The following is a 27,943-nucleotide window of genomic DNA, read 5'->3' on the forward strand; positions in this document are numbered from 1 at the left end:
AACCTGATTGGGCTGCAGGTACCGCCACATGCTACCGGTAGTGACAAGGACACTAGCAGAACACAAAACTAGAGAAGAATCGGTCAGGAAGGATAAGGAGAGAGCAACTGTCTGTGGACACCACATGCAAAACCATTCCTTTTTGGGGGGTTGTCTTACTTTTGCCTCTCCATTGCTCCTTAATTTGTACCAAAGCAGATGAAACTGATTCACAGTCACTTGTGCTTTTTAAATGGACAGATTGATATCCCTGAAATTTAACTTACTTGGTGTTATACTCTGACGATTAAGTGTTCCCTTAATTTTTTTGAGCAGTGTATATTCCTAAAATGTGTGGCACATCTGGGAAATTCTGCAGGCGCAGATTACGTATTAACCTAGATAACCCAGATTACTCATAACATACCATAAGTATTTGTATTATTGTCATCATGTATTGTCTTTTTTATTTTGGAGGAAATGGTCAGTTTCACAGGTTTATGTGATCAGATGGTTTTTAGGGTAGCTGGAGAGGAAAGATAGCTTCAATAAACTGCTGAAAGAGCATCTCAGGTGGAAGCAGCTGCACAGTGTTATTTCGGAGACTGGTAACACATCCAAATGGAGAAGTTTGTTTTCATGGCTTTTTGACAAAAATCGAAAGCGCACCGTGAATTTTTCCCCTAGTCAAACAAAGAAATCTCTTTCCAGCCGACGCACTATGGGCAAACACAGGTGGATTGTAATTAGCACCGGTTTGTGACGCAATGCCCCGTGTCCTAGTCGTAAATCATCGCCCTTTTCCGTAACTTGTCGCGCCTCTTGAACAAGCGATGCTGCGCAGCAGTCAGTCCGGCGGAGCTGAGGACGGAAGTAATGATGGCGACCGCCAAAGCCATTCTTTAACAGGAAAAAACCTTTCTCTGCCGACGAAGCCAGCTCTATAATGGAAGGACACGTTTTTCCCGATCAAGAGCAGCTCATACAATTTCTGAGGAGGCTCAAGGAGGTTTTCGACGTGTGTGACGAGGATGCTGACGGCTTCATCCGGGTGGAGCACTTGGTGGACCTCGGTCTTCAGTTCGGTCAAGGAGACAAGGTGAGAGGCAGGGAAGGACTGGGGATTATGCAGACAGACAGTTCTGTATCTGTATAAGTAGCTTGGCTCGGGTCATTAGCAACACGTTGTGACTGATGGCCAGTATTAGCTCCTGCCAGGGGCGTAAATATAGACGGTACAGGCAGTGCGGCTGCACTGGGATCCTGAGGTGGGGGGGCCCATAGAGAAAGTTGCCCTTCATCAATGTGTTGGGTGGAGAATGGGCCCTTAGTGACTGCCGCCTTGAAAATATGCCTGTGTTCAAAGAAGAACTCTCATTAAAGTAAAAGCAGTGCCATTTGCTATATGCCCTTGACAAAGACATCCCATCTCAGTTGTGTTTATTTTTCTTTATTTGTAAAACAGTCAATAGCATCTATAACAAAATTATATGCATATTCGATGACTAGAAATCAACCATTCTATTAAAATTGGTAAATTGAATTATTTGTTTCTTAATTTTTTTATTTTCTTTGGTATTTTTTTTGTTATATATGCAATGATTATTGCTAGGTAATATGTATGTTGATGTTATACAATGTCGAGTCTCTGATCTAGTGACTAGAAGACATATGCACTATAGTGTGCACTGGGGCTTGTCATAATAGTGTGCACTTGGGCCTGTTGTAACTACCTTACGCCACTGGCTCCTGGCAACAACAGACAACCTGTCTTCTGTAAATGTCACAGATGTGCTAATGTTAGAGGTGCTAGCTTTTAGTGAGTCATTACCCAGACATTAGCTAGCTGTGCTGCTGTATGACAGATTTCACTCTGTCTCTGGATATGTATCAGGAACACATTAAAAACATAATAATGAAGTAAATAAATACATAAACACTACGGCAGCACAGGAAGAGCTTCTACCCTCAGGCCACAAGGATCCTAAATGAGGACACTGCCTAAGACTCCTCAATCATAAACATATATTCATCATTGCAGTCTTTTTTAAATGCACAAACTAAAGGAACTGACAGGATTACATTTAACTGGATTTGTATCTTATGATTTCATGTGACAAATAAATGAACTGATTGGTTGACAAATAAATGAACTGATTGGTTGATGGACTGATAGATTGAAGCATTGCGCTCTGTTCCCATGTTATTTAAAAGTTCCAGCTCACTATCACGAGAGAGGCCAGGTAATGCTCACCAAGCTTACAAATAAACCATTACCATTTTGAATGAACTTGGGACAAATAACTCTGATAGTGGCATTAAGACATATTGCTGTAACATTATGTGAATTTCATAAGCAGAGATATTCCTAGTATAAAAGCCTACCACACTGGCCTGTCCTTTGCAGGGTGAGGTTTATGCAGACACTTTGGTCTTTTTTCCAGTATGCACCTATATTTCTCTGTGCATTCCTGGCCAAATATGTTGTAACATCAAATTGTGATCCAGCTGACTACTCTATAGTTTAACAGCAGGAAATATTCAACAATCGTACCGTTGATATGGTTATGGGTGAGAATCAACAGAGGACCCATAATACGATGTTATCACGATACTTAGGTCACAATACAATATTATTGCAATATTAAATGCATCACGATATGCTGAGTATTACGATAAACTATATTTTGATATGTTGTGATTTATTATATTTTTTTCCCAAAGGAAAACTTCAAGTTTGTCAAGTTTTCAGTCTGTTCATCTGACTTCCATAATTTTTATTGCAGCAAAATGTGATGTATCCCACTAAATGAACGGGAACACCCATGTTAGAAGCACTGTCTGTTACATTCTTGTGCTGCATTTTGCAGGAGATCTGCAATGTCTGCTCCGGTGTGATTTTCGTGTACTACTAGTTTGGAGAATGTGAAACAGCAGTTGCCAGTTCTCTGTGAGATAATGTGCTGTTATAGTCACATATGAGTCCACTGTCCTTGAAGTCCAGGCATCATAAGTTAATGCCACTGTTCCTGCTGTACCCAAAGACTACACAACTTAATGCTTCACTTCTCTGTAGAGCTTGGGTACGGCTGTGTCGGTGAAAAAACATCGGGACCGAGCATGTAATGAAAGCCGTCATTTTCAACATTGCAGTATGGACTCAGATCTCTGCACACAAAGTAGGTCATGGACTGTGTTATTTTCTTAGCTCTCCTAGAGGTGGATGGTAATTTTGTCAAGCTGAGTGTACCCAGTGTTGGTTGATTTTTCAGTGAAGCGGGTTTAGTGTTAGCTTCGAGAGTATTTTCTTCTTATATCACACTGCTTGCAAATCACATGTGTCATATCCAAGTCCTGCTTTCCTTTCACTTTAAAAAATCCAAAATAAGTCCAGACATTTGCATTTTTGATTTCTTTCTGTGGGAACCTCCATCCTTGTTTCGATGAACTTCCTCCCAAATGCCACTGACTGAGACCTCTGCTGACGTCACCAGGAAAAATAAACATCAGCACCATCTAGTGGACCAAAAAAAACAACTGATTTTATTACTGTAATACCAAAAGTTGCATTGAAATGTGTATTTGCAAAAATGAATAATGTACCTAATAAAAGATTGATACTTGGCGTCCATGTATCAATACAATAGCGCCACACAAAATATTGCAATACCATGCTGTATCGATTTTTTCCCTCACCCCTGGATATGGTGATATCTTTTACTTTAATATCGTCGGTTGTTTAAGGCCATTGTGGGCAATACTGCAAATCAATAAACAAGGCTATTAATAACAATATTGGATTTTCATATCATCTTTTCATAACTTGATGGAATAAACTGTCAGGTAAATGTAACTTTTAAAGGGAAATTTCGGTTTATTTCAACCTGTCTCCTATCGTCCTAAATTTGTTTCAAGTCACAGGTGACATAGAAATAATAGTTAGCATGTTAGCCGTTAGCCTAGATACAGCCGGGGCGCATAGTAGCGTCAGACCTGAATAAACATGGCACCACACCGGTAAGGTAAGACAACACGTTTACATGTCGTTTTCTATATGTTCTCTGACATTTATCCTAACGATATGAGGCGGTCTTTGTGGAAAAAAAGCTTGTTTAGTGGACTAACTTTGCACTTGAAGGTTGCCCGTTCACTTACATTTTAACAGGTCTGATGCTACTATGCACCCCAGCTGTATCTAGGCTAACGGCTAACATGCTAACTATTATTTCTATGTCACTAGTCACTTGAAACAAATTTCCCTTTAAGTGGAAACAAGCATTCCTGTCTCAATATATTAGGAATTAACAGTTTCTTATGTGACTTTTCAGAAAATGTACTATTTCAAGATTTATACTGATGTTGAGATAAAGTTAGTGGAAAAAACCAGCACATCACATGCACGTAGGACACCACTGCCAAAGGGGGCACCCAAACAGCCCAATATGATGATCATCAGTCATCATCATCATACGTGTTGTCTTTTGAGGTGCACTGCTGCTGGGTTCAGTGATCACTGCAGCCCAGTGTTACAATTTTCTAACTTATTTTTTTGTATTCCTCAAGGTGTCTTGTAAACAAATTCTGAAAAGGCCTGTGTTTAACACAAGCTTAAAACACTTTCATGTTTTGTTCCATGACATAAATTAAGTAAATGTGACTTTAAAAAGGCTGTTGCTAACAAGTGGCCGAATGAGACTACAGAACATTATCATCATTATCAGCCAAACACAGCTTTACAGCCTCAAGGTGGCGGCATTAAGTTATGTGACTGTGGTGTAGTTTGTTCATAGCCTAATGTTCTGGTGATTGCATTTAGGCTTCAAAAAAATCATGGAAGTAGTGTTCGTTTGTAAACACAATACCTCAAGAATGCTTTAAGGGAATTTATTCAAATATGGCACAAACGTTAAACTGGACTCAACAATGAACTGATTTTAATTTAGTGGTCCAAGGTCAAGGTCACTGACCTTGTGTGCATCTTATTCCCATAAAGGCAATAGAAGAACAAACCACAAATTTGGCACAAATGTCCACTTTTAGTCAAAGATGAACTGACATTACATTTTGGTGGTCAAAAAGGTCACTGTGACCTTGTGTCTGTTTCATTCTTGAGGACATCATAACTCTTGAGCTCCTTGAGAGAATTTCTTCAAATTTGGCTTGAACGTCTACTTGGAGTTATCTTGCTTAGCAAAACTTGTAAGCATCATAAACATCTGTTTGTCATGGAGCTTATTTTCCGCAATAGTCCAAAATCGTATTGACAAATCCCACAGACTTTTTTGATGATGTAACCAGAGCGAAGCTAACTTCTGCATGGGCCTACAGGAAAATGTCATCCCTTGAGCACTCTAGTAGACATCATTGTGTACACCAACAGCTGCACCTCCAGTCATCAGTCCGTCAAGCTCCTGAAGTTCGCGGACGACACCACCCTCATTGGACTCATCTCTTACGGGGATGAGTCCGCCTACAGGTGGGAGATTGACCAGCTGGTGACCTGGTGCAGGCTGAACAACCTGGAGCTCAACGCTTTTAAGACAGTGGAAATGGTTGTAGACTGCAGGAAGAACCCAGCCCCGCCCACCCCCATCACCCTGTATGACTCCCCAGTCGACACTGTGGAGTCATTCCGCTTCCTGGGGACCACCATCACCCAGGACCTCAAGTAGGAGCTGAACATCAGCTCAAATTTGGATTTGTCCACAAAGGGAAATTCTTTCTCACAGCAGTGTACTTGTTTGACATAACAACAACCATAACAACAACAGCAACAACAGTGACGAGTATGGCGTCCCGACAACCCAACAATAAAACTGAACAATAGACAGACACAGCAAGAACAACACTACGACACACAAACAGTTGTTACACTCAATGGGGTCTGCTGTTCAGGGCTGTGAAAACTGAGGGGATCAGGCTTCTTCCAAAGCAGGCCCTCCTGCACCTCAGAGTCCTGTACCTTTGACCTGAGGGCAGTGGGGCTAAATGTTCATTGAGTGGGTGTGTGGAGTCCTGTTCTATTGCAATTGAGATGCGTGTAATGGCCCTATTGTTGAGATCAGTGAGGTTGGGTGTGGGGAGACCTATTATTTTTGCAGCAGTGTTGGTTACTTTGGAAAGCTTGGTCCTGTTCTAGACAGAGAGTATGCTGAAAAAGCAGGTGGAACAGTACAACAGAACTGGCTGAATGATGCTTTGGTACAGTACCAGTAGTAGATGTGGAGCAACATAGAGACCTTTGAGTTTGCGGATGATTGACAGTCTTTGGTGGCTTCTTTTCTGAATGTCCATGATATGCTGATCAAAGGTGAATGTGTTGTCTAATGTTACTCCAAGGTATTTAAAACTGTCCACTTTTTCAACTGTTTGGTTATGGATGACAATGGGGTGCTGTGGTGAAGGGGGACTGACTATCAGCTCTTTCGTTTTGTTGACATTGAGGTCCAGATAGTTGTCCTCACACCACTGAGTGAAGTGTGTGACTGTGGCGTGGTAGTTAATAATGAAGTTGTTGTCTGTGAGTAGGGCGAGGATGGCTGTGTCGTCGGAGTATTTTAAGTATTTTGTGGTGGGTGATGGACTGATGCTGTCGTTTGTGTAGAGTGTGTACAGGAAAGGACTTAGCACGCAGCCCTGCGGTGCTTCGGTGTTGATGTGGTTGAGCCCAGCCGTACTGCTTGTTGCCTGTTGGTGAGGAAGTTGTGGATGAGGTGAATCACTCGGGTGGGGATGTTGAGTGTTGCAGCTTCTGGATCATCAGGTGCCTCTGGATGCAATTAAAAGCAGAGCTGAAGTCCACAAAGAGTATCTGAGCAAAGTGGCCTGGGGAATCCAGGTGCTGCAGGAGGAGGTGCAGCAGGCAGGCTACAACATCCTCAGTGCCCCTCTTAGCCTTGTAGGTGAATTGAAGGGGGTCCAGTTGTGGGTTGATAGCTGGCAGGATGGTGTTCAGCAGCAGCTTCTCCAGGCATTTCATGATTATGGATGTTAGGGCAACAGGTCGGTATTGGTTGAGTTCAGTGGGCCGTGGCTTCTTGGGATTAGGGATTATGGTAGCCATTTTCCAGATGGAGGGTATGGTGGCAGTCCCTTACAAAGAAGGCACATCAGAGGATGTACTTCCTGCGGCAGCTGAAGAAGACAATGATGGTGCACTGCTACACTGCCATCATTGAGTCCATCCTCACCTCCTCCATCGTCACCTGGTATGCTGCTGCCACTGCCAAGCACAACAGCAGACTGCAGCGTATCATTCGCTTTGCCGAGAAGGTGATTGGCTGCGATCTACCCTCCCTCCAGGACCTGTATGCCTGCAGGACTCTGAGGCATGCAGGAAAGACTGTGGCTGATCCCTCCCACCCTGGACACAAACTCTTTGAGACTCTGCCCTCTGGCAGGGGGCTGCGGTCCATCAGGACCAAAACCTCACGCCACAAAAACAGTTTCTTTCCATCTGCAGCTGGCCTCATCAACACGACCAGAGACCCCCACCTACTCTGCCCCCTACCCCCCCTGTAACTAGGGCTGGGTGGTATGACAAAATTTTCATATCACGGTTTTGAGAAAAAATCATATTGGTTTCACGGTATTTCATGGTGTTTTGCTCAGGTTTGGCCAACTTGACATGCTGCAGTGTTGTGCTATGGCCTATTCAAGTGCCGGAATTTGTTATTTACCTGACAACGCCTGAACGCAACACACACTCCACTCCATTCATTTGGGCTCCACTGACTGCGTATGGAAGCGACACCTAGAGAAGCCAGCGGGGTTGTTTACCGTTTGCCAAGCCGAGAGGCTGCATGTAGGCTGCATGAAATGTTAAAGCATTTTCCACCTAAGTTATTACATATATTTTGAGTTATCAAGAAATTTACTGTACTGTTTGTCATCTACTCACTTTCAAATGTCCGCCACGGACATTTACACAATGTCACGGATAAACATGGGTAAATGCATGAAAAAAAATCATCACATATCACCTCTGGTTTATTCATTTAAAAACACATTGTGCTCGTTTAGCACACTATTTCATGTAGTTTTTATCTGCTGGAGGGTCGCGTAGGGGAGCGTACCGCGACAAAAATAGAAGAGCCGCGTAAAATAGAGAGTTGTCACGCGACAGACAGGGGTTGTTGCGCCGCTCCTGTTGCCAGTGGAGCCTCTGATTAACTGGGGGGCAAACTGCTACGGGACTCGTGCTGCAGACGTGTCGCGCTGCTGAGGTGTCCGGTGGAGCCTGGCTGTAACTGTCTCGGACTCGGGACGGGTCGTCTTCGATCAGGAAAATGCGGCCCGAGCCGTGCTCTAGTGTGCTTACCTGTGTGTGTGCGCTTTGTCTGCGTGTGTGCGCTTTGTCTGTGTGTGTGCGCTTTGTCTGTGTGTGTGTGTGTTTGTGTGTGCGTGCGCATCGGGGCGAAACTCCGCCATGCGCAATACGGTGGTGCGCCGCTGCTAGTTGCATATAGGGGAAACACTGCTCTTTTTGGTATGAGTTCTTCTGGGTCATCTGCTTTCAGGACTCTCTCCGGCAGCCATTCTCGCCTCTAAACTTTTCTATGCTCTCACTCTCACCTGCTGAAGCGTGCCTGTGGTGTGCAGCGGTGAAATGGGTCCCCGCTGAAACACTTTCCTGGTGCGCACGTTCCGGACGTTGTTTGGGCTATTCACCGGTATTGTGGTATATGAAAAATTCATATCATAACGAAAATAAATACCGGTTTTCGGTACAAACCGATATACCGCCCAGCCCTGCCTGTAACCATCACACAGTCGGACATGTCTTTATCATCTTGGTTATTCACCTGTCATACACTGCATACAGTTAAAGCCGTACTTTGCACAACTATTATTTGCACAGTTGGGCACCCTAGTCATGTTTACAGTGTACATATTTTTTATATTACTATTATTATTGTTAGTTGCACTTTTATATTTGATTGTTAATAGTATTTCCTTTTTATACTTTAATTCTTTATTTTTATATATTTTATATTCCTTTCTATGCACCAATACACCAAGCCAAATTCCTTGTATGTGAAAACCTACTTGGCAATAAAACCAATTCTGATTCTGATTCAGATTTTGATTCTGATAGAAAAAAGTGACCCCATTTTCCTGTTAACTTAACACAAGGAATTGATTGAGAGGATTATTATCATAGTTTTATTTTTTGTGTATCCACAACCATCATAAATACATGGGGACATGCCCAGGATGAATTTTGAATTGAATTAAGTTTTTTTTAATTGAATTGAATATATTGGGTATTTTAAAATTGTCACAGAAGATTGAGAATTTTAATTAGAAATTAAAAAAGTAGCACAGAAAAACCCATGTCAAATTTTAAACCACAAGAGTTCACAACAGATGGGCAGAAACAGGAGATCTTCTGGGGGCAGATAGTTTCCTGACAACCTTTTCAACTCCACCCACTGGCTCCAAACTTGAGGACCTTGGAAGTTTAGCCATGAATGTTTATATCCCCAGAGCAGGTGACTTACTCACTGTGCCACCAGGAGGACATGGGGTTTTCGTATATCTTCTCACAACTTGACATTGAATATCCCTGCAGGCTCACTGCTTGACTTGATCTGAACATCATTTGCAACACGTGTTATCAAGCATCCAAAAATGTCTCTGTCAATTTTGGTTGCAATTGAACAAAGACACTTTAAGCAGAGACAAATAAGAAGAAAGAAAGAAAGAAAGAAAGAAAGAATAATAATGACAACAAAAACAATAGGGCACCAGCAGCGACTGTCACTGCTTGGACCCCCAATACTATTACTACTACTACTACTACTACTAGTTATTATGATGATGATAATAATAAAAATAACAATAATAATAATATCTTTAATTATAGAGCACTTTTGATCCTTGTTACAAAGTGTTTCACAAAGGCTGCAAAAAAAAAGTCACGGCAGGTTATTGGAGACTGCTGTGTAAAACACAAGCTTGGAAGAAAAATAAGTTTAACGCAGACAAGAAGTGGGAAGTGGGTAGTAGAGGAGGCAGGCTAAAACCCAGATGCACTGAGTAACGGTAAGAGTAGATTTTTCTTTAAGCTGTCATGGAGCACCCTGAACACATTACTAAAAATATCTCAGTTGTACTAAGAGGTAGCTACTGCTTCATTTTCCTCCTCCCCCTTGCAACTCCTCTCATCTCTGTATTGCTTGTCACCATGGCAATGAGAGCTTTATGAGAAATCTGTGAGCTGATTGGTCAGTTACTAAGTGATATAATGATCCGTCTTAGCTGCTGAAAACAGTCAGTATGATGGTGCTCATTGCATCAGTCCTGTATTTACATTGTTTTCATTTGGAAAACATCAAACATCCAGAAATGTCCGTTTCTGTGGTGATTAGATCACTGCAGTGAACAGTATGAAATAACATTTATACTCTTCGTGTTTTTCTACACTACACTAACACTGCTTTTAGTAAACTGCATGCACGCACTCTTATTAGAGTACCAATGCAATATTAATCAAAGCACATGTAATGCAGTTTTTTTTAAAGAAATGTTTACTTCTGTATTTGTACATTATTTGTACTGCAAAAACATTGTTTCTTTTTAAGATATTTTTTGGGCCATTTTGCCTTTAATGGACAAGACAGGTAAGCATGAAGGGGGGAGAGAGAGAGGGGATGACATGCAGCAAAGGGCCACAGGCTGGATTCGAACCCGGGTCGCTGCGGCAACAGCCTTGTACATGGGGCGCCTGCTCTACCACAAAGCCAACATTGTTTCTTTTGTATTAAAACATCATTTTGGTCTTCTATTGCTCATTTTAGTCCTACAATTTACATTTTCACATAATAAACAGGTACTTCTATATTTATTATTATTGACTCGCAACATTTTCAAAGTATGCAACATTACTGTAGATTCTAAAATGTGTTTCTCTGTTTTATTTAATTGTAGACTACACTGGCTCTGAGGGTCAAAACACTTCAACATTTCATAAAACTCTACAACATTTCAGGCAACACAACAACATTTTCGAAAACAAAATATTTCAAAAGACAAAACATTTCAGAAAACACATTTTACAAAACAAAACATTTCAAAAAACAAAAGATTCAGTTCAGAAGACACCTCAACACCTCAACAATTCCAAAGACAAAACACTATTTAGGAAAACACAGCAACATTTCAGAAATCAAAACAACATTTGATGAAATTCAAACCTGAAAAGGTAGCTACTATTGGACAATGATTCCTTGTCACTGATTGGATGTACTGTCTGTCAGTCTACAACAAACCGAAGTAATTCTTCTTCTGTTTGATTTCCAGTGGTCTGGGTGCCTTGCGGCGCATTGCTGCCTCTCACAGGCCGGGAGTACAAGATAAAATAAAACTTTATTGATTCCTAAAGGGAAATTGCTGTGCAGCAGTCTGCAGTGTGCATAGCTGCTATTGCCGTGGTTCCTTTACACCAAACTCCTGGCCTTTGAGACTACTTCTGCCATGAAGAGAGCAGCCAGCACCTGAGAGTCCATCTCTCCTCCCAGCAAAGTAATCTCATAGGCAGGAGTGAGGTTGCAGAACCACGGGGGCAGTACGGTCCATCTCTTAATATGATTAATATGACGAACGTTACAGTAGCTTAGAAAATGGCAATATGGAGCACTGAATTTGATGAATTTACACATTATTATGGATCCCACTTATTTTCTCGTCAAGTCCCGCCCTACAATATCTCCGGGAAAAAAAACAGACAAAAGTCTGCAGTTACATACACTTACTAGTCCATACCCATTGAGTGCACAGTTGCCCACATACAGTTTCACATGGTGTGTGTTTGTGATACAGGTCATAGGAAATTGCAGGTTAAATAGTCAACTGAACCCATTAAAGGGAAATTTCGGTTTATTTCAACCTGTCTCCTATCGTCCTAAATTTGTTTCAAGTCATTAGTGACATAGAAATAATAGTTAGCATGTTAGCCGTTAGCCTAGATACAGCCGTAGTGTCAGACCTGTTAATTGAACGGACATCCTTTCAAGTGCAAAGTTAGTCCACTAAACAAGCTTTTTCTCCACAAAGACCGCCTCATATCGTTAGGATAAATGTCAGAGAACATATAGAAAACGACATGTAAACATGTTGTCTTACCTTACTGGTGTGGTGCCATGTTTGTTGTTTACCATTTAGCTAAGGCTGCAACCGGTCCCATTCCTTGCAACAGATGTATTCCTCTTCTGTGGGCACTGGGGTACAGCATTCACAGGTAACGTTACACCACCGATCTCCAGAGCTAAATCCTTCCAGCAGCCATTCCTCCTCTGTCGTCCTCTAACGTTACCTGTTGTGCCTCTCTCTCTCTCTCTCTCTCTCTCTCTCTCTCTCTCTCTCTCTCTCTCCTCCTCCTCCATTCTTCAATTTCACGAAGCTCTTCGTCAGTGTATTCTGGCTTAAATAAATAAGGGCGGCCATTGCCTCTCGATGTGGAAAGCCTATATACTAACATTCCACATTTAGGTGGTCTTCAGAGTTGTTGTCTTACCTTACCGTGTGTTTACCGTTTACTTCTGCTTCCCAAAGCGCGGCCGAAATATCGCAAGAAAAGGCAGCGATCTCATAACATGCTTGAAATCTTGCGATAACAAGCCGCAGCAGCTGCAAGGCAGAACCGTACAGTAGCCTGAAAGGTTCATTCATTTATTTTATGACAGATTTATAGAATAATGGTTGACTTGTTGCCAGACTTCGACTTTGTGGAGGAGGAATTTGATTTTGCAGAGTTTTATGGCCGCCCTTATTTATTTGAGCCAGAATGCACTGACGAAGAGCTTCGTGAAATTGAAGAACAGAGGAGGAAAGAGAGAGAGAGGCATAACAGGTAGAGGACGACAGAGGAGGAATGGCTGCTGGAAGGCTTTAGCTCTGCAGCTCGGTGGTGTAACGTTACCTGTGAATGCTGTATCCTAATGCCCACAGAAGAGGAATACCTCTGATGCAAGGAATGGGACCGGTTGCAGCCTTAGCTAAATGGTAAACAACAAACATGGCACCACACCGGTAAGGTAAGACAACACATTTACATGTCGTTTTCTATACGTTCTCTGACATTTATCCTAACGCACTTGAAAGGATGCCCGTTCAATTAAGTTTTAACAGGTCTGATGCTACGGCTGTATCTAGGCTAACGGCTAACATGCTAACTATTATTTCTATGTCACTAGTGACTTGAAACAAATTTAGGACGATAGGAGACGGGTTGAAATAAACCGAAATTTCCCTTTAAGAAGAGCAACGTATTCAGCCAGAGTTTTTGTGAATTTGATAGTACGATTGCTCTAATGAAAGTACAGTAGTACCATTGCCAATAGTGGGATAGTTAGTGGGCTAAAACTGTACATTAGTAGTTGAGGTAGCACGTTGAAAGGCAGATAGTTAAAGTGTTTATTTGTTGTATTGACTTAAAAGTGGGGCGCACTGGTAGTTCACATGGGAAAGGTGCAGCTAGCCCTTGTTGCAGCAGCATACCATGCCATGACTTAGTCATACCAAAAATTAGAAAAAAAAAAACCCCAACATTGGGCCACGGGGTTAGCCACAGCGATCGGTCACATTTGAGCCATTTTTAAGCATTTTTCTGTTGTTATAGCACCACCCAGTTGCCAGTTAGAGTAAAATTTCTCCAGTCACCTTGAGGCATCCTGTTCTACATATCTACCAAGTGTAGTAAAAATCGATATGGCGGTTAGGCCTAGATAAGAAATGAGCTCTCTAGCGCCTCCATTTTGTTTGATCGGGTCAATAATGGAGGGGTCCCCTCAGATTATGTGTGGTCATATGCCTACAAAGTTGCATGGTGATGGGTGAAACCCTTGAGATGTTATACACCTTTATGTGATGAGCCATGCCCTCCGCAATATTCATTGCCTTATAGAATCTCAGTTTTAGTAAGTTTTCCAACTTTTGCCAAGAGGGAACTTAAGATGTTGGTCCCTAGATTATGTTCACAGAGTTTCATGCAGATCGGTCAAACTTCCTAGGAAGAGATCGATTTTAAGTGTTTTTCAAAAAATTCAAAATGGTGGAAAATCTGCATAACCAGAAGTTATGGGTTCTTGGGGTACATTTGTTCCTCATGAGGAGAGGCATCTCTGTGCAAAGTTTCATGTCTCTACGACACATGGGGCATGAGATATGCCCATTCAAAGTTTGCAAATTTAATCGGTTGCTATAGTGCCCCCCTTTGGCCAATTGATGTAATATTGCTTCATTCACATTCTCCCATGACCCTCTACCACTGTGCCAAATTTCACATGGATTGACCAAGACAGTGAGGAGAAAAATGTGGAACAGACACACAGACACACACACACACTCAGAGTTTTTGTCATTATATAGTAAGATTCTAAATTTGATGCCTGCAACACGTTCCATAAAAAAAGTTTGGGACAGGGGCAACAAAAGACTGGGGAAGTTGTTGAATGCTCAAAAAAAAAAAAACCTGTTGGAACATTCACCATTCACAGGTAAACAGGTTAATTGGTAACAAATGATAGTATCATTAATAGGTATAAAAGGGGCATCTTAAAAAGGCTCAGGTGCTCACAAGCAAGGATGGTCACTTTTTGAAAAACAGTGGGGGCAAACGGTCCAACAGTTTGAGAACAACCTCTCTCAGTGACCAATTTCAAAGAATTTAGGGATTTCACCATCAACAATCTATAATATCATCAAATGATTCTGAGAATCCAGACAATTGTCTGCATTTAAAGGACAAGATTGACAACCAACCTTTGTCCCCTTCAGAGGGCACTGTATTAAACACTGACTTGATTGTATAAAGGATAGTATGACATGGACTCAGGAACACTTTGGAAAACCATTGTCAGTAAACACAGTTTGTTGCTTCATATACAAATGCAAGTTAACACTCTACCATTCAAAGTCAAAGCCATTTATCAATATTATCTACAGTCTGCAGACTTCCTTGGGCCCAAACTCATCTGAGATGGACTGACGCAAAGTGGAAAAAGTGTGCTAGAAATCATGGATGTTCATAACGTTGACACGAGAGGATCATCCAGGACCATCCAGATTGTCACCAGCTCAAGGTTCAAAAGCCAGCATCTGTCATGGTGTAGGGGTGTGTTCGTGCCCATGGCATTATGGGTAACTTGTTCATCTGTGAAGGCTTCATGAACGCTGAAAGGTACATACAGGTTTTGGAACGTATGCTGCCATCCCAACAATATTTTTTTCAGGAACATCCCTGCTTACTCCAGCAAGACAATGAGACACATTCTGCACGTGTTACACAGTGTGGCTTCATAGAAAAAGAGTGCAAGTACTAGAATGACCTGTTTGCAGTCCAGACCTGTCTCTCACTGAACATGTTGCGCATTGTAAAGCACAAAATGCAGTAATGGAGACCATAGACTGTTAAGCAACTGAAATTGTATATCAGGCAAGAATTGGAAACAATTTCACTTCAAAAACTTCAACAACTGTCCTGAGGTCCTATACACTTATTGAGTGTTGTTAGAAGAAAAGGTGACCTAACACAGTGGTAAACTATGGAAGCGAATCGTGACTAATATTTAAATTAAAATGTATTTGCAGAAATGCTTTTTCATTTTAAGAATGTGGCTGCGTTATTTGACTCATATATAAAATTAATCATCAGTCATCCTATTAATTTTCTTCTTCAAGACTGCTCATTCTTTTACTTAATTAAAATAAAAAAGAAAAAGTCATTTGAGATTTAATTTTCAAAATATACCCCAGCAAATAGATACCAAAATTCAATATGAAATGTAAAATTTGAAAATTAAAATGCATTTACAGAAATGCTTTTTCATTTTAAGAATGTGGCTGCATTATTTCACTCATAAATAAAATGAATAATCAATCAACCTATTTGCATTTGCATTTTCTTCTTCAAGACTGCACATTTTATGCCATAATAATAAAACAAAGAAGACAATGCTATTTCATTTTTGTGGTCTGCCCTGCAAAATAGTGCCCATAATTCAAAAATGATTTGGCAATCTGAGTGGCGTAGGAGAGTGATGTCAGTAGCCGCTCTTCTTCAGCTGACCGTGCTGCCCATCTAATACGGTAGGGGGCGGTGTGCACATTTGATATATGGATGCATCACAGATCATGGCGCTCCCTGAGATTGTGCTTTCTGACACTGACCCTGTGACACTGACACGTTAAATAATTTTCATACATTTTAATTAAGTAAAAGAATGAGCAGTCTTGAAGAAGAAAATTAAAATGCAAATAGGATGATTGATGATTAATTTTATTTATGAGTCAAATAATGCAGCCACATTCTTAAAATGAAAAAGCATTTCCGTACATACATTTTCTGTCTATACATTTTAATTTAAATATTAGTCACGATTCGCTTCCATAGTAAACATGCCTCTGTCCCAACTTTTTTTGAAAATGTTGCAGACATCAAAATCAGAATAAATGCATATTAATAAAAATTAATAGTGTTTATGAGTTTGAACATTGAATATCTTGTCTTTGGACTGTATTCAATTGAATAGAAGTTAAAAAGGATTTGCACATCAGAGCTAAAATTAGTAAAATTTAGGTAAAATTAGTGTTTCTGTCAAAGTAGTCTGGTGAATGTAGAAGGGGGCAGCAGCAAAATGTATTTTAGCCACATAAAAAGGGTCACCTAAAAAAAAATCAACATAACTTGAAGTACACATTATATTTAGAATATCACCTTGCTGTCAGACAGCCCTTTACAACAGAAAACTGACGCAGTTACATTATGCTCTCCTTAAAGCCCCCATACTCTATTGGCAGAAACAGTCATTTTACCCCACAGAACACAATGAGTCTCTGCTCCTCTACCCCTAAACCCCTAAACCCCTAAAAAGAAAGAAATCGAGATCTGGGGACATGCCGTGACAGACGGGGCCGATGAGAACATTGTTGTAGCCTGGTTAGTATGCTATTTACAGAGATAGCACTGGCGATCTGAACCGGTCAGTGGCGAAAAAACACACACTTCATACACACATACTCACTTACAGTACCCAGCGGGGCAGCCCTCCCCCTCTCTGCTCCAACACTGACTGACAGCTAACTCCACTCATAGCACTGGTGATCTGAACCGGTCAGTGGCGAAAAAAAAGCACTTTTAATGCGCAAACTTATACGGGATGCATTTGGCCCCGTTACTGTTTTAGCTCGTTTCGCGGCTCCGGTTGCATCCGCCTCCCTCAATACTGAACCAGTTTTAGAATGAGTTGTACCCATGAATCATACGCACACATACACATGGGGAAACAGGGCCCAGGTTGAAAAATACCGAAGTTGTCCTTTAAAGTTGTCCTAGTAACAAATTGCATGCATGTACACATTTGGCAAAATGAACACATGTTCTGTTAAGGGGGGGTGTCCAAGCAATTTGACATATTTGAGCATTTTATAAAAAAGTAACGCTATAGTTACTTTTCCAGGTAATTAGTTACTTTTATAGTGCAATTACTAACAGTCCCAACATTGATCATCACACAATCAGTTCAATTTATGTGTCTCATGAAATCATAAAATAATTGTAATAGTCAATCAATCAATCAATCAATCAATTTTATTTATAAAGCCCAATATCACAAATCACAATTTGCCTCACAGGGCTTTACAGCATACGACATCCCTCTGTCCTTAGGATAGTAGTAGTTGTAATAATAATTAAATGTCAGTGTTTAGGATAAGGCAAGGTCATCATTCAGTATACTTGTGGCCTGAGGGTAGAAGCTCCTCCTGTTCAGTGCTGGTCTGGTGTATGCGGTACCCTCTACCTGAACAGGGTGAAAAGGCAGTTATCCGGATAGCTGGGATCTTTAATTATTCTCCTAGCCTTATTTTTGCAATGTCTAGTGTAAACATCTTTTATGCAGGGTAGAGCAGTGCCTATAGTGTGTTCAGCAGAATGAACAGAATTAACTACTCTTTGCAGGGCCTTGCGGCCCTGTTTGGTGCTGTTTCCCATCAGGACAGTCTTGTTGGTGCAGGAGTAGAAATTTCTCAGCATTTTAGGGGATACCTTTAATTCTCTCAGGCATCATAGGTGAAACAGTCTCTGCCTTGCTGTTCTCACCACTGAATCAGTATGTAGTGTCCAGGTCAGGCTCTCAGTGATGTGGACACCAAGGTATTTGAAGTTATCCAAGCTCTCCACTGAGGACCCATTGATATTAAGGGGAGTGTAATTCCTTTCAAGGCCGGTTCTATGCAGGGGCAAGAGGGGGCAATGCCCCCTTAAACAAATGTCTTGCCCCCTCAAATCAAATCCGCCAAAAAAGGCACAAAAGTTTTCTCATTTGTCTCCACTCCACTCCGTGCTGTGTGCCAGCTGTGTGTGATCTAACGTTACTGTCTGCAGTCGGCAGAGACCCTCCCCCCAGTAAACACCTAATCACTGTTTAGTATCAAATGAGCCAAGATGCATCGGCATCAGGTTTCTCAGTCTCAGTGAGGCAGAATGCAGCAGTGAAGTGAAGCTCCATTAAACTCGTCGTAGCGTAAGCCATTAGCGTGAGATAGCCTACTTAATATATAGTTAACAACAAAGAGTGAGCATAGAGAGTGAGCCTGTCAGTGCGAACGTTTCTTCAATCACACTAGCACAGCGAGAAATGAGTGCTGCCTGCTGCATCATGTCACATACTGAGGACAAATGCCCTGTGTGTGCCAGACCCCTACATAAAGCCCCACCCAGCCTCTAGTTCTGCACGCTGTTTTTTGATAATCACAGTTTTTTTTTTTTTACAAAGCTTTTATTAACTTTTCACTCCTGCAGCTTTCAGCAGCTCAAAGGAGAGTGGAGTGAAGAGACATCTGTTAAATTGCTAGCAAAAAAATAAAAAAAAAAACAACAGAAAATGACAAAAAACAAAACAAAATATAAAATGTTCTGCTCTAGCCTATATCTGTTGTGTTTGTTAGTTATGTTAGTTTGATACGTTCTTTTTTTTATAAGACTAGCTTTGGTAAATACTGGCTATAGTGAGGTTATTGTAATTATTAGGTTCAAATTTATTTCATATGCCTAGATGCCTAATGGCCATCCAATAAGATAAATGTTAAGATGTTGGTTGTGCCTGGATGAAGGATATTTTTATTTTATTTTTTCTTAATTTTTATTTTATTTTTTGTTTATTTTATTTTTCAGTTTTTCTCCCTGAGGGATTGCCACCTTATTGTAGTCAGGGGGTTTGTGTGCCTCAGTGACCCTAAGAGCTATACCAGAAGGAGCTTAGTCTTCAGGTGGGACACCCAAGTTGGACAGGTCTTAGGGTAGAGGCCTGACAAAGTGCAATCCATTCCTTTAGGCTGGGGGTTGGACACACAGCTAACAACAACCCAATTCCATGTAGAAAACACTGTTATCAACAACAAAACAAGCGGCGAGCTTGTTATAGGGTGCTATAGGGCACTCACACAGCGTCCCCACATCCTGCGAGTGAGTGAGTGAGTGAGTGAGTGAGTGAGTGACCTTTATTTGTCAGCTCTACCTATGGCAAAAATGTGCTGGAGCATGATGCCCCCTTCACATTTATGACTGCCCCCTCATATGTGCCTGCCTAGAACCGGGCTTGGTTCCTTTACTGCTTCTTCCCAAAGTCCAATATCATCTCCTTAGTTTTGCTGACATTCAGGTGAAGGTTGTTGTTGTTGTTGTTGTCCTGACACCAGCGTGTCTGGTTCTCTGCTTCTTTCAGGTAGGCCTTTTCTCTCTTTTTTTTTTTTTAGATATTTTTATGGGCATTTTTGCCTTTAATCGATAGGAAAGCTGAGTGTGAAGTGGGGGGAGAGAGGGGGAATGACATGAATGCTGTGGGTTGGAATCTAATGGTCTGCCCGGGCCCAGCCTTGTACATGGGACGCCTGCTCTATCCACTAAGACACTGATGCCCCAGGTAGGCCTTTTCATCGTTATCTGTGATCAGGCCCATCACAGCTGTGTTGTCAGCAAACTTGGTGATGATGTTGGAGTCTGAAGTGGCTACAAATGGACCTGCATTTGTATAGCACCTTTCTAGTCATCCGACCACTCAAAGCGCTTTTTACACTACAAGTCACATTCACCCATTCACACACACATTCATACACTGGTGGCCGAGGCTACCACACAAGGTGCCACCTGCTACTGCTACTCAGTTTTAACACACTCACACCGATGGAACATCGGGAGCAATTTGGGGTTCAGTATCTTGCTCAAGGATACCTCAACATGCAGACTGGAGGAGCAGGGGATTGAACCGCTGATCTTTTGAATGGTGGACGACCCGCTCTACCTCTGAGCCACAGCCGCCCCAAGGTCGTATGTGTACTGCCTACAAGGTCGTATGTGTACAGGGAGTAAAGCAGGGGACTCAAAACACAGCCCTAGGGTGCTCCTGTGCTAAGGATGAGGATGGAAGAGGTGTGTCAGCCCACTCACCACCTTGGGGCCTGCCTTACAGGAAGTCATGGATCCACATGCACAGTGAGGTGTTTAATCCCAGCTCCTTGAGCTTTGTGACCAGCCTGGAAGGAACTATGATATCAAACACTGAACTATAGTCAGTGAAAAGCAATCTCAAATAGCTTCCTTTGTTTTCCAGGTGAGATAGGGTGGTGAGAAGGATGTGTGCTATGGCATCTTCTGTAGATCAGTTGAAACGGTAGGCAAACTGTAGTGACCTCTCACGTCACTGGAGGGATGCACCAGTTTGTTTACATACTTAAATCTTTATAGGATGGCTACATGGTCACTCTTGCCGGGAAAGGGGTTCTACTCTGTAGCTGTTTTCTGAACTCTGTATAATAGTGATCCAGTGACCGTATTCCCCCTTTAATGCAGTCAGTATGTTGATGGAAGTCAGGCAAAACCTTCTTAAGGTTAGTGTGATTAAAGTCTCCAGCAATAATGAGCACAGCACCAGGATTAAAAGTCTCTGAGTGGTTCAGCTCTTTGCAGAGATCTTACAGGGCAGTCTCTGTATTTGTTTGTGGTGGAATGTAGACCACCGTGATGATGACCAAAGTTAATTCACTTGGTAGAAAGTGCGGTCTGCATTTCATTGACAATAACAGATCATTGGGATAGCAGTTTGACTCTTTCCCTGCCATTGACAATTTTTTCTGTCATTTATGCCCAAATGCTTCTCTGCCATTGACGAGATTTTCCGGCAAGTCATTTTTTCACTGTTATAAGATAGGGGGCGCTGTTACACATCTCATGAACTAGAGCAGCATGGCCAAATCAAAAAATAAACAAAGAAGAAGATCCACTGGAAACCAGAGGAAGATGATTACAGAAATGTAGCCGCTTGTAAACTGCACGAAAATGCTGGCACCGACTGAAAAGTTTACAGTTGTGCAAGCCGTGGAGATGTTGATGGACTCAGACTCCAACAATTCCTGTTTTGATCAACATTCTGAATCTGATTTTGGCGAAGAAGGAAATGAGTTTGATGGAAAGAAACTGGATCTCCATGATGGCGACAGTGACACACAGACAAGACGACCACAGAGGAGAGGGAGACAACAGAACATTAAATGATCACTGATCGTGTTCCACTATACCTCAAAGAGAATATTATTTTCATTATTATTATTACTATTTTCATTTATACATTTAAAACTGACACAAAAAAATGAGGAAAAATACAAAAAAAATGTAAATCTGAAATTGATTTTATACTTGAAATGACTGTGTTTGACAAAAATGCATTTTTCTCAGAATTTTGAAAAAAAAAACCCACATTATTTTTCAATGAAAATGCACAAATTCAAGTGTTGATAAAAAAAGGAATGGCATAAGATAGAATAAAAGTTTTTTGTGTTTAAAAACAGAAGGTGTCTTTTTTAGTTTCATGTATATACTGTTTTCATATTCATAGAACAAATTATTATGTGGGTCTTGAAAGATTAGTGAACATCATCAAAAATGCTGGCGGTGGCTGGCAACTTAAAAATAATACTCTTGCAGGTAAAGTGTTGATATTCAGACTGTCCCACCAGCACCCCCCACTGGAAATTGATTTGGGCATGGAGATTGTCCAGTTTATTATCCAGCACTTGTTCATTGGCTGGATGCTTGGCAGAGAACATTTATATGGCTGGTGTTTGATCCCTTCACATTCGCCTTGGTACCTCTTTCGATGATGAGATGGATGCAGAGATGGTCATGCTTTGTCCATGTAGTCGGGATTGTAGCTGGAGCTCATCCGTTCCATTTTTTCCTTGATGTTTTTTCTGCTGTTTACATTTGAAAGCCTCCGTTGGCCAGTTAGCAGACTCAGCAGGGGGGGGGGGATTCTCAAAGCGTTGAGTTGATTTCCTTGTACTCATGACTGTCTCGAAGTTGTATGTTATCATTGTTCAATATTAATCACACAAAGTATAGCTGATATTTTTAAATAACTGAAATAGCATAGGTCAGCATAAATTTTGCATTGACAGAGAGGTGTCTGACAATTTCCGAGTCTTGGATTGTTTTTTTACATCAAGGCTGCTACCAAAATTTTACTAAAAAACAGACAGTGTGACATCTAATGAAGCCTCAACATCATGCTCCCCTTGTGAACCACCATCATTTTCTGCCACACAGCTGTTCACACCAGACTCTATCTTTTGTTGAAGGTTTGAAAGTGTCGAGAAAAATTAAACAATAATTCAAGTTCCTAGTTTTCAAGGACAAAGATGGAGCATGGAAGGAGCCTACATTTCAACAGATTGAGCTAACCTGCGACACCAAAGGTCAGCACGCCCAGGTGCCCATCCTTGCCTGCTGCCCGGCACACAATGCACCTGATGCCAGTCCCTGCAGGTGGTGAGCTCACAGGGTGACGGCTCCATGTTATTCATTTGGACTGATCCCGACCGGGTCCCATAGTTCAAGGCCCAGCCACTAGACGCTCACTGGTGAGCCCCTGGTGATAGATGGTATGCCAGTCATCTGAAAGATAAATCCTGAGCTGCAGCCCAAGCTACCAACCATGCCACTGATACAGAGCAGGATCATAAGGCTGCTGCCATCAGAAGGCTTCACTGCTGTGCTTTATTTCATTCAAGATCCAGTGATTTAGCAGAACAAGGTTATGCAGCTTGCATTGCTACATGCAAGTCCATAGATCCCCATCATTTCTGTGGCACAACCCATTTCAGATTGATAGGACTTTTTAATATACAGCAGTCAATTAAAAGGGTTTTACTCACACGGCTGAACTGATGCCTAATGTCCCTGCTGAGAGTCTAAGGATAGAGGGTGCAGTACTGTGTCCATACTGTTAAGATCCCTGACTGACTTCTGTTTCTTGCAGGTGAAGAAGTTAATCAGGTACCTAGATCCTAACACTCATAGGAAGATCAACTTCAAAGACTTTTGCCATGGAGTGTTTGCCATTAAAGGTAAGAAATGCACTGGATATGTAAATTATGTACCAAGGAGGCACAGCAGAGAGGTTGCTGAATCCTGCATTTTACCTGCGCTGTTATGAGAATGGACAGTGAGATTTAGATGAGCTGGCAGGTGAAATATTACCTGTAGACAGAGTCGGGCTAGCTGTTTGCCCCTGTTTCCACTAAGCTATGCTAACTGCTGTTGCGTCATATTTACATTACAGACATGAGATGTGGTGCTTCAGGTTTTTTTTCTCTCTCTGTTTTACCCTTCCCCTGCCAGGTTGTGAAGAGATACTGAAGACACCTGTGGGTCCTCGCACTATTACCTCCAACCAGCCGTCGGTTACTGACAATGGTTACATTTACCAGGTATGGTCTTTTGCTTTGTAAAGCCATATTGACGCTGGATGCAGAACTGTATGTTGTGAATCCGGTGTAATGGTGAAGCTTTCAGCCTATTTTATAACTTAAAGGTGGCATTATACTGAAAATAGATCAAATCGTCTCTAATTTTTTTGCAGATTTAGTACATTTTAGCATGACCACTGGTCACCTTCATAGTTGGAGGTGGGGGGATGACAATTAAGAAGTTCTGATACCTTGTCATTTTTGTGCACAGAATGATAGACCAGGCACCCTAGGTTGTGCATTGCTTCTCCCCATGTCCTCTGTAGAGGCTGGTACTGTTGTGGATTAATTTGTTGCCCAAAAAATAGTCTGTGGTGTTGATCTATATTCAGTAAATATTGCCTTCAATAAAACCAAAGAAAGTTCAGAGCACTCTGAGGAAAAACCAGGAGGTTGATCAGAAGTCCAATACAAGAAGATTTATTTATTCAGAGATGACATCCAAATAAAACCATTTGAGTTGGTGGTCCAGACCAAGAACTGAGCCCAAAAGGCCAGGGCCCGTATTCACAAAGAATCCTAAGACTAAAAGTAACTCTTAGTGAAAAATCTTAGAATTCGAGGAATTCTAAGATTTTTCTTAGAATTTTCCCTTGGTAAGATAAAAGTTATTCACAAAGCATCTTAGGCCTTAAGAGAGCTCCTAAGGTGAAAAACTGCGGAAAGACAGAGAGGAAGGAGAGATATTCTCCGTATATTGAACAACAGTGATTTAATAAGACTCCCGGCTTGATAGTGCAGGGATAATGTTTGTGGGTGACCTCATCAGGGATGAGCTTACTTTTCCCACCCAGCGTAGTAACGCAATAACGCCCGCTTTGGATTGCAGCACATACCAGCACTTCTCACACTCATCGCTTATGCGTAAAAGGAGAGGGAATGATGCATTGATTTGTCGGGCAATACGCTCCCAAGTCTGCCTCTTCCCTTGTGCCGTGATCCTGGGACCGAATTTCCCTCTTAAAACTCCTTTGTTCTCCTCCACAAGCTGTGCTAACAGAAGGCACTGCTCTTCTGTCCAGTTCGGGTTTCTCGTTTTTTTTTTCTCCATTTTGTTCGTTGTTTTGGTCATTCTGCCAAATCAAACCGCTTTTTACAAGGAGTTCAGGAATCACAGTAATTGCTGACAGCTGAGTCTGCGTCCTCCATTAATATCAAATAGATTAAGGAGTAAAATTACCAGCATGGCGAGTAAACATAACAATAAGAAAATCAATATAATAATCGGCATGTGAATGAGGTACGTTCAAACATTTTGAAGCTGTGTAACAATTAATTTAATTTTGTTGAGTTTCATCATGATGACATAAAATTATTTTCACGATTACACATTTCTTAATACAGTCTAAGTTCTATGATGGTTGATTTCACTGTCCATTCATTATTAGAGCGCATTTTTTTTTTCTTTTTGTAACAACCAATCACAGCTTTTAGAAGACTGCGTCATACCTAGCAACGGGGTCAACCACACCTCCTCACTAAGATAAAAGTTTCTGTCCCCTCCTTGCTCAGAGTTGCTCTCAGAAACTTCCTGAATCACTCTTAAGCTAAGATTCCTTGCAAGGAATTTTTAGGCTAAGTTAGGAGCTCTCAGAGAGGACTCTGAGAATCTTTGTGACTACGGGCCCTGGGCAATGACCTTAATACCTAGTCTCTCACTCTCTCTCTCTCTCTCTCTTGCTCACTTTCTTAAGTTTTTAACCAATCATATGTGTAGAACTACTCTTATTTTTTCTAATTCATATTAGTCACAACATCACTTCTACGTCACTTGACCCCTGAAAGGCCCCTGGAAACCCCCCTCAAACCAGTTAAAACTGGTTGGGTGGGTTGTTTTTCTCAAAAGTGTCAACTTCAGCAGTTTTCGTCTTTATCGTCCTTATCTTAACCCCTCCCTTCATGTATCTCCAGGTCTGAGTTGGTGTGTATGTTGCTGGTGCTTGGACTGTCCTCGGGGTGAGGTGTGTTTTCCAGGCCGTATATGTACTACGGTGTCTTTTAGCCTGCCAGTGGGCCCTAGTCTCTCTATGCTTGAAGCTGCCCCTCCTTCTCCTGGCTTGCTTTTACTATAGGGGCTTCATTCTACTATTATATTTGGATCTTGCTTGGCTTTTTCTTTCATATTCACACAGTGATAACATATTGATGATGCAGTAGTAATGTATTGATGACACACTGGTAATATATTGATTATACATTCATAATATATTGATAATACAACTCAACACAGTGATTATGCTTAGGTTTTGGTGCTCTTGATCACCTTTTTACTCAATTTGATAGGATATGATTTACATGTACACACATACATATGCATATATACATACACACAGACATATATATATATATATATATATATATATATATATATATATATATGTATACATATACACACACATGCACACACACACATAATGGTCAGATAGCTGTTTTAAACAAAACCTCAACAGTACCTGCCCCTCTTTCGTGTTTATTGTGTTTGTAGTTTATCAGAATTAAAAAGTTAGCTCCTTGGGACAGATGAGAATGGGTTGTAATTCCTATATGGGCTAGAATATAGCAGAATAAAGCAATATAACACTAGAGGGAGTGCTGTTGTATTAAATATCAACATCTCTGCGATTCAGTTGTAGGCAGGAGGCTGCAGTGCTGAATGAAGATGAAGATCACAGCTGTCCTGATATTCAGTATAAGGGCACAACCTCAAATGTCATGCATATATATATATATATATATATATATATATATATATATACAGTACAGGCCAAAAGTTTGGACACACCTTCTCATTCAATGCGTTTTCTTTATTTTCATGACTATTTACATTGTAGATTCTCACTGAAGGCATCAAAACTATGAATGAACACATGTGGAGTTATGTACTTAACAAAAAAAGGTGAAATAACTGAAAACATGTTTTATATTCTAGCTTCTTCAAAATAGCCACCCTTTGCTCTGATTACTGCTTTGCACACTCTTGGCATTCTCTCCATGAGCTTCAAGAGGTAGTCACCTGAAATGGTTTCCACTTCACAGGTGTGCCTTATCAGGGTTAATTAGTGGAATTTCTTGCTTTATCAATGGGGTTGGGACCATCAGTTGTGTTGTGCAGAAGTTAGGTTAATACACAGCCGACAGCCCTATTGGACAACTGTTAAAATTCATATTATGGCAAGAACCAATCAGCTAACTAAAGAAAAATGAGTGGCCATCATTACTTTAAGAAATGAAGGTCAGTCAGTCCGGAAAATTGCAAAAACTTTAAACGTGTCCCCAAGTGGAGTCGCAAAAACCATCAAGCGCTACAACGAAACTGGCACACATGAGGACCGACCCAGGAAAGGAAGACCAAGAGTCACCTCTGCTTCTGAGGATAAGTTCATCCGAGTCACCAGCCTCAGAAATGGCAAGTTAACAGCAGCTCAGATCAGAGACCAGATGAATGCCACACAGAGTTCTAGCAGCAGACCCATCTCTAGAACAACTGTTAAGAGGAGACTGCGCGAATCAGGCCTTCATGGTCAAATAGCTGCTAGGAAACCACTGCTAAGGAGAGGCAACAAGCAGAAGAGATTTGTTTGGGCCAAGAAACACAAGGAATGGACATTAGACCAGTGGAAATCTGTGCTTTGGTCTGATGAGTCCAAATTTGAGATCTTTGGTTCCAACCGCCGTGTCTTTGTGAGGCGCAGAAAAGGTGACGGATGGATTCCACATGCCTGGTTCCCACTGTGAAGCATGGAGGAGGAGGTGTGATGGTGTGGGGGTGTTTTGCTGGTGACACTGTTGGGGATTTATTCAAAATTGAAGGCACACTGAACCAGCATGGCTACCACAGCATCCTGCAGTGACATGCCATCCCATCCGGTTTGCGTTTAGTTGGACGATCATTTATTTTTCAACAGGACAATGACCCCAAACACACCTCCAGGCTGTGTAAGGGCTATTTGACCAAGAAGGAGAGTGATGGAGTGCTGCGGCAGATGACCTGGCCTCCACAGTCACCGGACCTGAACCAATCGAGATGGTTTGGGGTGAGCTGGACCGCAGAGTGAAGGCAAAGGGGCCAACAAGTGCTAAACACCTCTGGGAACTCCTTCAAGACTGTTGGAAAACCATTTCAGGTGACTACCTCTTGAAGCTCATGGAGAGAATGCCAAGA

At 41.5% G+C, this 27,943-nt stretch overlaps 1 protein-coding gene across 2 annotated transcripts in view; it reads left to right on the plus strand.

Annotated features, from left to right (window-relative positions):
• The first annotated feature begins 809 nt into the window (after window positions 1-809).
• rab11fip4a (RAB11 family interacting protein 4 (class II) a) overlaps window positions 810-27,943 on the plus strand; it is a 121,862-nt gene continuing 94,728 nt past the window's right edge. Inside the window, exons 1-3 of one of the 2 annotated variants that reach the window (XM_049560223.1) lie at window positions 810-1,078; window positions 23,292-23,379; window positions 23,654-23,742. In XM_049560223.1, coding sequence (XP_049416180.1) covers window positions 926-1,078; window positions 23,292-23,379; window positions 23,654-23,742 — 330 coding nt within the window. In that variant the 5' untranslated portion in view covers window positions 810-925. The remainder of the gene's footprint in view (window positions 1,079-23,291; window positions 23,380-23,653; window positions 23,743-27,943) is intronic. The other variant, XM_049560225.1, reaches the window with a different exon arrangement.

This window comes from Epinephelus fuscoguttatus, linkage group LG19 (assembly GCF_011397635.1).
Source record: "Epinephelus fuscoguttatus linkage group LG19, E.fuscoguttatus.final_Chr_v1".
In the NCBI taxonomy this organism is placed as follows: domain Eukaryota; kingdom Metazoa; phylum Chordata; class Actinopteri; order Perciformes; family Serranidae; genus Epinephelus; species Epinephelus fuscoguttatus.